At 41.9% G+C, this 12287-nt stretch overlaps 1 protein-coding gene across 1 annotated transcript in view; it reads right to left on the bottom strand.

Annotated features, from left to right (window-relative positions):
* Nucleotides 1-4065: 4065 nt before the first annotated feature.
* LOC126183922 (protein sickie-like) overlaps nucleotides 4066-12287 on the bottom strand; it is a 366138-nt gene continuing 357916 nt past the window's right edge. Inside the window, exon 3 of the mRNA XM_049926268.1 lies at nucleotides 4066-4127. Coding sequence (XP_049782225.1) covers nucleotides 4066-4127 — 62 coding nt within the window. The remainder of the gene's footprint in view (nucleotides 4128-12287) is intronic.

Raw genomic sequence — 12287 nt, 5'->3', positions numbered from 1 at the left:
ACTTTCAGTGAAGACAGGTCCACTTCAAGAAGTTTCCGAGGACATTGTACATAATGGATATTTGAAATTGGGTATCTTATAAAATGCCATTGCTTACAGTGGCACATGACACAATCGGTCGAAGAACACAGAAATGCCGGCCGGTGTGGCCGAGCGGTTCTAGGCGCTTTAGTCTGGAACCACACAACCTCTACGGTCACAGGTTCGAATCCTGCCTCGGGCATGGATGTGTGTGATGTCCTTAGATTAGTTAGGTTTAAGTAGTTCTAAGTTCTAGGGGACTGATGATCTCAGATGTTAAGTCCCATAGTGCTCAGAGCCATTTGAACCATTTTTTGGACACAGAAACCGGACAGTAAGTGACTGGAGTGCAGGGTAGCGTAGCAAGGTCCGAGGAGTCGCAGTTTTGCCTCTTCCGCAAATGATGTAACGTGTTACGCGCAGCGACAACCTAATGAACCGTTTAATACGTACTGTATGGAGCCTGTAGGTTGTTCTGTGACGTTTTCGGTGAGTTTCTTGACCCATGACTAGACCCCACGCATTCAGGTAACCATAAGCACCAAACAGGTTATTTATTTCAGCATTCTTGATGGCCTTGTTTTGACCTTTATTCTACATTTTCATGATAGGCATGCGGTGGACACTCCCCTCTTGCAACATGACAATAGCCGTGTTCACAGCGTTGCTAGCATACGTTCCTGATTTGATGTACAGCCAGGGGTCTTATCACACCTCGCCTGGGTCCTCAAAATGACCCGCTTTAATCCCATAGAAAATAGTTAGCATTATTTGAACCAGCAGATGAAACGTGGCATTCAACTTCCCCGCAATCTGGTAGCCTACGGAATGTAATCACAAATGAGACGCTTCTGGTGGATAAGAAACTCCTTGCCGAACTGAGACCAATACGCGGACCAGAGGCGGTGTTGTACGGCATTAGAGTTGTACCTCCTGGGGTGACAATTTTTTGTTTTGTGTATTCAGTTTGAAACGAGGAGTTTAATTATTACAGAATGATTAAAAATGCTACATCGGGTTTTGGATGAATGTATTTCACAAAGTACCACATGAAAAATACTGATTGATACATTTTATGAAAAAGCACATTTTCAAGTTTGTTACACATCATTACAAATGTTCTATGTCCTCTCATCGTATAACATGACACACATCTATGCGGTAGTCAAGCTCAGCCCATACACGTTCGAGCATGTTCCTGTCAATGTTCGCCAGAGTAGTAGTGGCGCGATTCTGGAGTTCAGGCAGTGTTGTCGGAATAGGTGGTACGTACACACTGTCTTTCACGTATCTCCAAAGGAAAAATCACAAACTGTAGGGTCGGGAGACCTTGGGGGCCACCTGAAGAGTACCAAATCATCCTGAGCACACCGCGCAACCCATCTCTTCGGAAGTTCCTTTTTCAGATGGCGACGCACTTCTCTGTGCCAACGAGGTGTAGCTCCGTCTTGTTGGAATATGAAGTCTGAGTTATCAGCTGTCACTCTCGGAAACAACCAGTGTAACGTCATATCCGTCACAGTTTTCCCAGGGAAAAAAGCAGAGCCCTTAACTTTCCTACGTGACACAGCACAGAAGACATTCGCTTTTGGAGAATCTCTTTCAATCTCCACTGTGAGATTGGGATTTTCCGTGCCTCAATATGCGGACGTTGCGACGTTTCACTTTACCGTTTGGGTTGAACGTCGCCTCATCACTGAACACGAGTCGGCGGGGAAATTCGTTCAAATTGTTTCAAATGGCTCTGAGCACTATGGGACTTAACATCTGAGGTCATCAGTCCTTAGAACTATTTAAACCTAACTAACATAAGGACATCACACAGATCCATACCCGAGGCAGGATTCGAACCTGCGACCGTAGCGGTCGCGCGGTTCCAGACTGAAGCGCCTAGAATCGCTCGGCCACAGCGGCCGGAACCTTCTGTGAGAATCTCTAAGTAGCGAGCGAGCATGGAGGACATAGACAAAGACTGCGAATAGGTGGCTCTCCTTCAGTTTACATAATATTACTGTGAGTGGTACACCATTCCTTGTAGACGCGGTGGATAGTGCACGTTGATACAACAATAACAGGTCAATTTGATTCACGGAGTGGTCACGTGCACGTCCAAACACAACAGCTCATTCGAACCATTCTGTCGCGTCTCGAAGCGGCCCATGCGGTGATTCCTGACAACCGACTGGCACATGCACACCACTTCACTGACATGACTTACAATAGCGGTAGATTCATGTTACCGCCTGCTACCAGATCTATACCGTCTAAGGGGCTCCAAAGCGACTCCAATGTCCCTTTACGGCGGTGGCTCATATCTTGTCTGGTGAGCGGATAAAGACGTAAGGCGTCAGTTACTTTTTGGAAAGGAATGGTTCAATCTGACAAGAGGGCAATTAGACCTGTTAATCAAGGATTTTGATGAGTCTTAGTTATGTTATACAGGGAATTGTCTTGAGTACCTGGCTAGCGGCTTTCCAAACGACGGACCCTTCTTTCCGAGAAAATCGATGTTGAAGTTTTATGCCTACCTCCTACACCCGTAAAGTAAGATTTGTTTTGCCCAGCGAGGTTAGCGCAAAGGATAAGGTTCATGGTTATCGTGATGATAGTACAGGTTCAAATACTGCCCCTGTATTTTCTTTTTTTCTCCAGTTTCATGGTACACAATATAATTAAATAGTATATGTCACATAAAATTGTTCAAAAACAGTCATGTTCGCCTTAGACTGCTGAATACCTAGCGTTCGAGACATCTGTCTTGTTCTGCCTGAAGCAGTCGTGTCCTTTAACTGTCATAATTCTGAAAACCCTTGGTTAAGATATGCAGTACGATTCGGTGTTCCTTCCAATAGAAAAAAAACCTGCTTCTGCCTTATTCCGAAGGAAGGAAGGAAGGAAAGGACGGAAGGAAGGTTAGAGTTTAACGGCCCATCGGCAACGCTGTCATTACAGACGGAACACAAGCTCAGCTTGCGAAACGATGGGGAAGGAAAGCAGCTGCGCGTTTCAAAGGAACCATCCTGGTATTTGCCTGGAGCGATGTAGGGAAATCGCCGCGCGCTATTAGCCGAGCGGTCTCAGGTGCTGCAGTCATGGACTGTGCTGCTGGTCCCGTCGGAGGTTCTAATCCTCCCTCGGGCATGGGTGTGTGTGTTTGTCCTTAGGATAATTAAGGTTAAGTAGTGAGTAAGATTTCACACACATTTTTTTTTTTTTTTTTTGTAGGGAAATCACGGAAAACCTAACCCTACTCCGACATTTGCGTAGGGAAATACATAAATATGAAATATATAATCATTTTTTTAATTTTTTGATTGGCGGATTGCAGTCCGTTCACCTAGACGGAGGTTTATTAACAATCACTTGTGGCGCATCTCACGAAAGTATTCAACTCACATACACGACGCGCCGCGCGGAGTGGCCGCTCGGTTTGAGGCGCCATGTCACGGATTGCGCGGCCCCTCCTGCCGTAGGTGCTCCCCCGGGCGTGTGTGTGTGTGTGTTTGTGTGTGTGTGTGTTGTTCCTAGTATAAGTTAGTTTAAATAGTGTATAAGTCTATGAACCGATAACCTCAGCAGTTTGGTCCCTTAGGAATTCATACACACATACTTCAGTGAATACACAATACTTCAGTGAATGGACAAACATTTAAATCCACTTCTGGTAACTCATTATTTTCTAAACGTATTTTGAGGATACGATGTAGCCAAGAACGAAAACACAAATTTTCAGGCTCTGACATTATTAACCAGTCGGGCTAAAAATGTGCAGTTTTCACTGATAATCTTTCCAGAATGAAATGCTTTAGGACTACTAAAGCAATAAATAAATCGTGATTTAGCATTCTTCTATAAATTTCTAGTTAACGACGTCAGCTAAAAAATGAAAATCCTTTAACGTATGTGAGTGAAATGTCTTACTGAGTCAAATGCCTCGTTCGGTTTATTTGTGTACACATCACGATAAAGGTTAAAACTTTCGAAATATAGCGATTAGTATTATCAAAAAAATATTATATAAATATGTAAATTACTGAACGACATTCAACTCACCATCTGGGAAGAGTTCTTGGGTTTTCTGTTAATGTCTGCGACTTTGTGGTTAGCTGCAACAAAAACATGTACAATTAAGTATTTTTTTTTCGACTAGTGAAACTAATTTATAAAATATAATTATAGTCTCGTCAAATCTACTTTACTGGTCCCAAGGCCGGTATTTCATCCTGAAAGTGATGAGAAAGGAGGAGGGGAAGGAAAAACAACATCTTTAAGGAACCTGGCCCGTGTGACAGAACCGCGTGAGGGAACATTGCCAGGGAGACAGCGAAGACCTGAACGGTAGCGAAGATGGAGAGAATGGATATCGGTACGGCGAAACTAGTGAAAGAAGCATCGCATTTACAAAACTCAAATTGCGTTTGACTTGGAACAAGCGGCAAAGTGGTCGACGTCTGTTCACCGCAAGTGTGATCAGACGTTAAAATTCTGGAATTATCGCCTCCAAGCTTAACCATTGAACTATCTTTACAAACCCAACTCTGTAGTTCCAAGTAATCCCAAATTATCCAAATAGATAACAAATCCTCTGCCATCAGTGGTTCAACTAGTCTTTCGCATTCTGAGAACTCTAGGCTGTGACGTTATATCCCAAGTGACAGGAAAGCTGAGTCCTCTTGCGAACTCAACCCCAAAATCAAAGCTTTGTTTGGTACAAACAACATTAACTGACGCCTAAAGCGAGGAGAGCACTACAGAGTAGAAGAAACATTTAAAGAAATAGAGTTTCAAATTTTAGCCATCAAGTAACTAGATTTCCACGAGGGAACAACATGGATCTTGTAAATTACTCCTAGTTCAAAATGAAAACAGACAAAAGAATCCTTAAAATTGTTCCCCATCTTGAGGTCGCATTCGCAGTTTCAGGCGACATTCTTAGTACCGTAATCAAAGTAAGACGTGTAACAGATTAAGGACAGTTTCCTTGAAATATGCAAATAAAATGTGCATAGCAATTGATGCATGTATGCTGATCAACCAAAAACTAAAAGACACCTAGTAAAGGTAAATAAGTCATGGGAGGTGAGAGCAAACGCAATCTCTAAAATTCCACAAAAACGTGTGAAATTTCTAATGAGCGATCTTAATGCACAGTTTGGGAACGAGAGAAAATTCAGAAGAACAATTGGTAAGAATACAAGAAATTTTTAAAAAACTTTCAAAACAGTGGCAAATAGGTACCAGCCACAAAATCTCTGCTCGAAGAACGAAAACGTGGAATTGGCACTTAACGACCAGAAAAAAAGAATTGCAGAGTACTTTGCAAATACGTTGAAAAAACTTATAAATAGACCTGAACCCACAGAAATATTTCTAACAGAAATTCCCCTAATAACCAATCCAGATCGATGGGTGCCAAATAAAGAGGACATTGAGTGTTGGTGGACATCAGTATTTAACACCCCATTCAAGGAGAAGAGCACTTCCCAGACTCGTTAAGATCAGGTTGTCTCACGAATACTCTAGAAACACTGAGCTGTGAACGATGCACAGTCGGTGGTATCAAAACTGTGATGTCATTCATAAAGATTTTGTTAGAGATGGTTTGTTAACTTTTCAGTAAGAAGATCGTCACAGCTGTATTTCGCTGCTTTACTATTTGTCCCAAATCCACAATTTAATATGAGATGGTACTGAAAGGAAACTATACTAAAACAACGCAGGGATCGTACACGACACTACCACATTATTTTCTTCTTCTGACATTCCAGGTTTAGGGCTAGGGCGTCCTCCGGCCTCGGCATCTCTTCGTCGGTCTTCCCACACTTGTCTTGCTCCATGGTTTATAATCTGTTGCTAGTTGGGTTAATGGTGACATACGAAGCACGTGATCTCTCCATTTTTCTTTGTACTCGATTGCAATTTGTGTTATTGTGTTATTAACTACATCCCTAATTATTCAATTATTAATTAGTTTGTAATTTAGTCTTTCCTATTGCAGCCTTTCACTAATCTTTGACATTTAATTTTTGATTATTCTGGTTCCCATAAATCTTTATTTTTCAGCCCCAAACTTCCCGCCCCATATAATAAAAAGTGGAAATTGTCATTACTACATAAAATTTTAGTTACTTCTCTTTCTTTCTGTTACCGTTAAGTGTTCTCCTTACTGTTCCACATATACATAGGATAAGTTTTCTCTGAATATCCATATCTTTATAATATGATATGTCGCATCCTAAATAACTGAAACGGATTATTTGTGCTATCGTTTTATTACTGAGGACTGCTTTTGTTCGCACAGTGTCAAAACCGAAAATGGCCACGGTTTCAGTTTCATTTGCAGATATAGTCAGACTGAAGCTTGCACTTGCCTCATTTAGTTTATGTAATGTCTACTCTTTGTGCCCCCACCATGTTACACACTACAACTCTGAGCCCTCTATCGACATATGGCTGCAAATATGTAGACAAGAAAAATAAATACGTAGAATGTTAACAAGGTTTGTTTTATTTAAAAAGATTTAAGAATTTTAACATAAAAATTGCGAGGCATTATTTTTCAGTACGCCATCGTATGTTCATGCTTCCCAATACTTATGCCTGATGGTGTTGTATGTGTTTTCCATTCTGTGATAGTGTTTATCTGTACAGATACTGAAGAATGTTGAAGACAAACTACAACATATTTTAACCCTTAATTTGTTTGATTTGTTTGTATTTCGGACTTTATCTCTTTATCCGTGCCAGTTGTAACTCTGGTGACTTTTTGCGATTTGGATAAGATATTTAGGAATTCCTATTTTTTCCATTATTACCCGCAGATTATCTTTGTGAAATGTGTCAAATGATTTTTCCTCATCCACAAATGCTAGGTGAGTTTCCAGATTAAATTCTCGTTTCTTTCGCATTATCTGTTTCAGTACAAAAACATCATTTATGTATAATGTTCACTTTCGGAAAACTGCTTGTTCGCCCGTTAAAATGACGTCCGAGATATATTGCACCTTTTCATTTATTTTTTACTGTAGGTCTTGTATGCAGTTTTCAGAATACTTCTGTTGTTAGATGTATTACCTCTTTCGCCTTTCTTATACGGGGCGGACCATTTTAATTCATAATGGGGAATAACTCGGGTTGGATATGAGGTACAGCAAAATGTTTTAGATAAAAGGTTGCAAAGAGTGTCAAGCATTTCTACGATTGGCAGGGACTTTTAACGTGATTTTCAAGGTGATTTGGATATTAAAGGGATTTTCTTTAATGGAAACCCCAGTATCTGACTGGAAGTTTGTAAAGAGCAGCAAGTTTTACGTATAAAATGATACATTATTTAAGATTATGGCAAGGTTCAATAAAGGTCAAATAAAAAAATATATTTTAGGTCTAGTAGGGATTAACTCTGAATAAAAGAGGAATATAGCAACATACAGTGTTAAATACAAACAGGAATGGGCAACCAGAGGAATGAGAGGGGACGCACTCAGCGGCTTTTAAATCAATGCTCTACGATTTATTTATGTTTGTTCTCTCTTGAAAATGTCAAAATAACATTTATACGTTGTGATTTATTTATTTTTGCCAATTACCACGTCAATTAAAATTTAAAGTTCAAATCTCTTCGCTCTCTCCAAATCCGACGTCACAAATAGGGGTTTCCGTGAAACAAAACTCAACCTTCGAATGACCTTCGGTAGGTGCCTTTCAGATCATGATTATTAGTAATGATACGTGACTCCTTACGCCCCTTCCAGTTGAGATCTGACAGTCTATTTGGTTGAATCCCTCCTCTCTTCCGAATTAATCCCTATTAGAACTAGAAATATATTTGCTTATGGACATACACTGAACCTTACGATGCCCATGAATAATGTATCATTTTATACGTAAAATATGCCGATTTTTTTCATGTCTTAAATAAAAAACTGGAGTTCTTATTAAAAAAATTTCTTTCATCTTCATATCGCCTTGAAAATCACGTTCAAGCTCACAGTTATTAGGAGCAATGAGTGACCCTCTTAACCACCTACAACATTTATCTAAAACAATTTGCTGTATAATATCTCTATCCCCGTCATATATTAAACTGGTCCACCCTGTACATTGAAAAACTTGCACTATTTTCCATTCCTCTGGTATCACATTTTAACCAATACGTGTCAAAAAGCTACAGCATTCTTAATCCTAAGAGGATTCCCCCGTATTTAATCAGTTCGGTACTTATTCCATCTAGTCCTGGCGATTTTCGGGTTTTCATCTATTTTAAACTGTCTTCAACTTCGTCACACCTGTATAATCCATCCTTTGCAACTGCTCTTTATTACCTGCTTCCTTGATTTCTGGATTGTACCATACGCCTTTCTGACGTGTAATACAATCAGATGTGTATCACAGAGTCCTGCAACATATTACGAAAGAGATGAGAAGCAATTTCCAGTACCAAACTGAGTTTCAACTTTAAAATTTACAAGAAAACTGGATTTAAACGACTTTATTACGCTTTATCACGCTTTTGTTATTTATGAAAATAAACGCTGATCTTTTCAACACCAATTTTTATACTTACATCTGTCAGAGGTTATTAGTTATTAGTGGAACAAGAGTTATTAGAACCTAACTACGCTGGAAACCTATGTATAAGCATTAAAAATTTACATAGTGTCTTTTGAATACTCCTCAGCAACATATATTAGCACGAAAGAAAAATTTTCTTTAAATATTGTATTAAATCGTCTGCAACATTCACGTTTGCGTAACTCGCTTCAAGGAAAAAGTTGTTCTTCTGGATATTTCAGTTCGAATTACGATTGTGCACTTTCGCCAATATGGCCAATGCTGAACATGCTGTGGTTTTGTCTTGATGAAATGGCTCTTTCTTGTGTGCACACCTTGGTCGCTTTTCAAGCAATTTCTGTTCCCAACGATGTAATGGACGGACACAATAGCGCTCACAAGGGGAAGGCCTCAAGCACGACCAACCGATTCGGTTCATGTATTGTAAGTCATTTGTGTACAACCTGAAATGAAAGACTAACATATTTTCCCTCAACAACGCCGCGTTTTTGAGAAAATTACCGCTATAGTTCACGGCCCGCAATCGACTCTGAATTGACGGAATGCACAGAAAATAGAAAGTTAAACATTTTTTATCAACAAACGCGTATTTTCTCTTCGGAGTGGCGAACCTGTGTTTGATTACCCGTTGCAGTTTGCATTTTTTTTTTTCCGAAATAGATGGACTTGGGCGGGTTAATAAGATACATAAAGCGATATGGGATAATAACTACGTACGCAAATAAATTTCTCTAACGACTTGGATTAGTAAAGAATTAAAAATTTGATTCTGGTTGCTTTACTATGACTCCTGCACTCACTCTGTTACATGTCCGCAATTTCCTTCGAACAACTAGATGGATGGTACATATCATACAAACATTTAAAGTAAATACACCCAAGGCACAAAGAACATCTAACAAAAGCAGCCTTTACGTGCATACATCGTTGCGTCCGAAGATTCGAGGAAAAACAAACTTGGTTTACATTTTAAAATATTTCTTTTTCTGGAATTAATTTTAATGCATACCACGCATACGATACCATTGCCTGAAAAATTGGCGCAAAAAGCTGATCATGAATTATGCTATGAATCGTTATCGCATCGTGAAAAGCGAATAACAAAATAGGAATACGGATAAGCTACTACGAACAGCATAATGAACGCATTATTGTAACCAAGATAGACACTAAGCCTACAGCCACCACAGTAGTACGAGCTTATATGTCAACTAGCTTCGCAGATGATGAAGAGGTGGAAGAAAAGTATGAGTTAAAGAAATTATTCAGATAGTTAAGGGAGATGAAAATTTAATGGTCATGGAGGACTGGAATTCGACAGTAGGAAAAGGAAGAAATGGAAAAACAGTAGGTGACTATGGACTGCCGGCCATTGTGACCGAGCGGTTCTAGGCGCTTCAGTCCGGAACCGCGCTGCTGTTACTGTCGCAGGTTCGAATCCTGCCTCGGGTATGGATGTGTGTGATGTCCTTAGGTTAGTTAGGTTTAAGTAGTTCTAAGTCTAGGGGACTGATGACCTCAGATGTTAAGTCCCATAGTGCTTAGAGCCATTTGAACCATTGTTTTGAATATGGACTCGGGGAAAGGGAATGAAAGACGAAGCCGCCTGGTAGAATTTTGAATCATGAAAGAAAGTTGATTACGTGGAAGAGACCTGGAGACACCGGAAGGTTTCAGATTGATTATACACTCCTGGAAATGGAAAAAAGAACACATTGACACCGGTGTGTCAGACCCACCATACTTGCTCCGGACACTGCGAGAGGGCTGTACAAGCAATGATCACACGCACGGCACAGCGGACACACCAGGAACCGCGGTGTTGGCCGTCGAATGGCGCTACCTGCGCAGCATTTGTGCACCGCGCCGTCAGTGTCAGCCAGTTTGCCGTGGCATACGGAGCTCCATCGCAGTCTTTAACACTGGTAGCATGCCGCGACAGCGTGGACGTGAACCGTATGTGCAGTTGACGGACTTTGAGCGAGGGCGTATAGTGGGCATGCGGGAGGCCGGGTGGACGTACCGCCGAATTGCTCAACACGTGGGGCGTGAGGTCTCCACAGTACATCGATGTTGTCGCCAGTGGTCGGCGGAAGGTGCACGTGCCCGTCGACCTGGGACCGGACCGCAGCGACGCACGGATGCACGCCAAGACCGTAGGATCCTACGCAGTGCCGTAGGGGACCGCACCGCCACTTCCCAGCAAATTAGGGACACTGTTGCTCCTGGGGTATCGGCGAGGACCATTCGCAACCGTCTCCATGAAGCTGGGCTACGGTCCCGCACACCGTTAGGCCGTCTTCCGCTCACGTCCCAACATCGTGCAGCCCGCCTCCAGTGGTGTCGCGACAGGCGTGAATGGAGGGACGAATGGAGACGTGTCGTCTACAGCGATGAGAGTCGCTTCTGCCTTGGTGCCAATGATGGTCGTATGCGTGTTTGGCGCCGTGCAGGTGAGCGCCACAATCAGGACTGCATACGACCGAGGCACACAGGGCCAACACCCGGCATCATGGTGTGGGGAGCGATGTCCTACACTGGCCGTACACCACTGGTGATCGTCGAGGGGACACTGAATAGTGCACGGTACATCCAAACCGTCATCGAACCCATCGTTCTACCATTCCTAGACCGCCAAGGAAACTTGCTGTTCCAACAGGACAATGCACGTCCGCATGTATCCCGTGCCACCCAACGTGCTCTAGAAGGTGTACGTCAACTACCCTGGCCAGCAAGATCTCCGGATCTGTCCCCCATTGAGCATGTTTGGGACTGGATGAAGCGTCGTCTCACCAGGTCTGCACGTCCAGCACGAACGCTGGTCCAACTGAGGCGCCAGGTGGAAATGGCATGGCAAGCCGTTCCACAGGACTACATCCAGCATCTCTACGATCGTCTCCATGGGAGAATAGCAGCCTGCATTGCTGCGAAAGGTGGATATACACTGTACTAGTGCCGACATTGTGCATGCTCTGTTGCCTGTGTCTATGTGCCTGTGGTTCTGTCAGTGTGATCATGTGATGTATCTGACCCCAGGAATGTGTCAATAAAGTTTCCCCTTCCTGGGACAATGAATTCACGGTGTCCTTATTTCAATTTCCAGGAGTGTATAATGGGAAGACAGAGATTTCGGAACCAGTTTTAAACTGTAAGACATTTCCAGAGGCAGATGTGGACTCTGATCACAATTTATTGATTATGTATTGTAGATTAAAACTGAAGAAACTGCTAAAAGGTAGACATTCAAGGAGATGGGACCTAGATAAATTAGAGGAACTAGAGGCTGTGTAGATTTTCGTAGAGAGCATTGGGGAACCATTGACCAGAAGAGGGGAAAGGAATACAGTAGTAGAAGAGGAATGAGTAGCTTTGAGAGATGAAATAGTGAAGAGAAATTTGTTAACATCGAGTACAGATTTAAGTGTCAGAAAGTCTTTTCTGAAAGTATTTGTTTGGAGTGTAGCCATGTGTGGAAGTGTAATATGGACGATAAACAGTTTAGACAAGGAGAGAACAGATTTGAAATGTGGTGTTACAGAAGAATGCTAAAGATTACATGTGTAATTCATATAATTAATGAGGAGGTACTGAACAGAATCGGGGAGAAATTTGTGGCACAAACTGACTAGAAGAAGGGATCGGATGGTAGGACACATTCTGTGATATCAAGTGATCACGAATTTAGTACTGGAGGG

This window comes from Schistocerca cancellata, chromosome 4 (genome assembly GCF_023864275.1).
Source record: "Schistocerca cancellata isolate TAMUIC-IGC-003103 chromosome 4, iqSchCanc2.1, whole genome shotgun sequence".
NCBI classification, from domain to species: domain Eukaryota; kingdom Metazoa; phylum Arthropoda; class Insecta; order Orthoptera; family Acrididae; genus Schistocerca; species Schistocerca cancellata.
The sequence above is the reverse complement of the archived record's forward strand: the minus strand, read 5'-3'. Positions and strand labels throughout refer to the sequence as shown.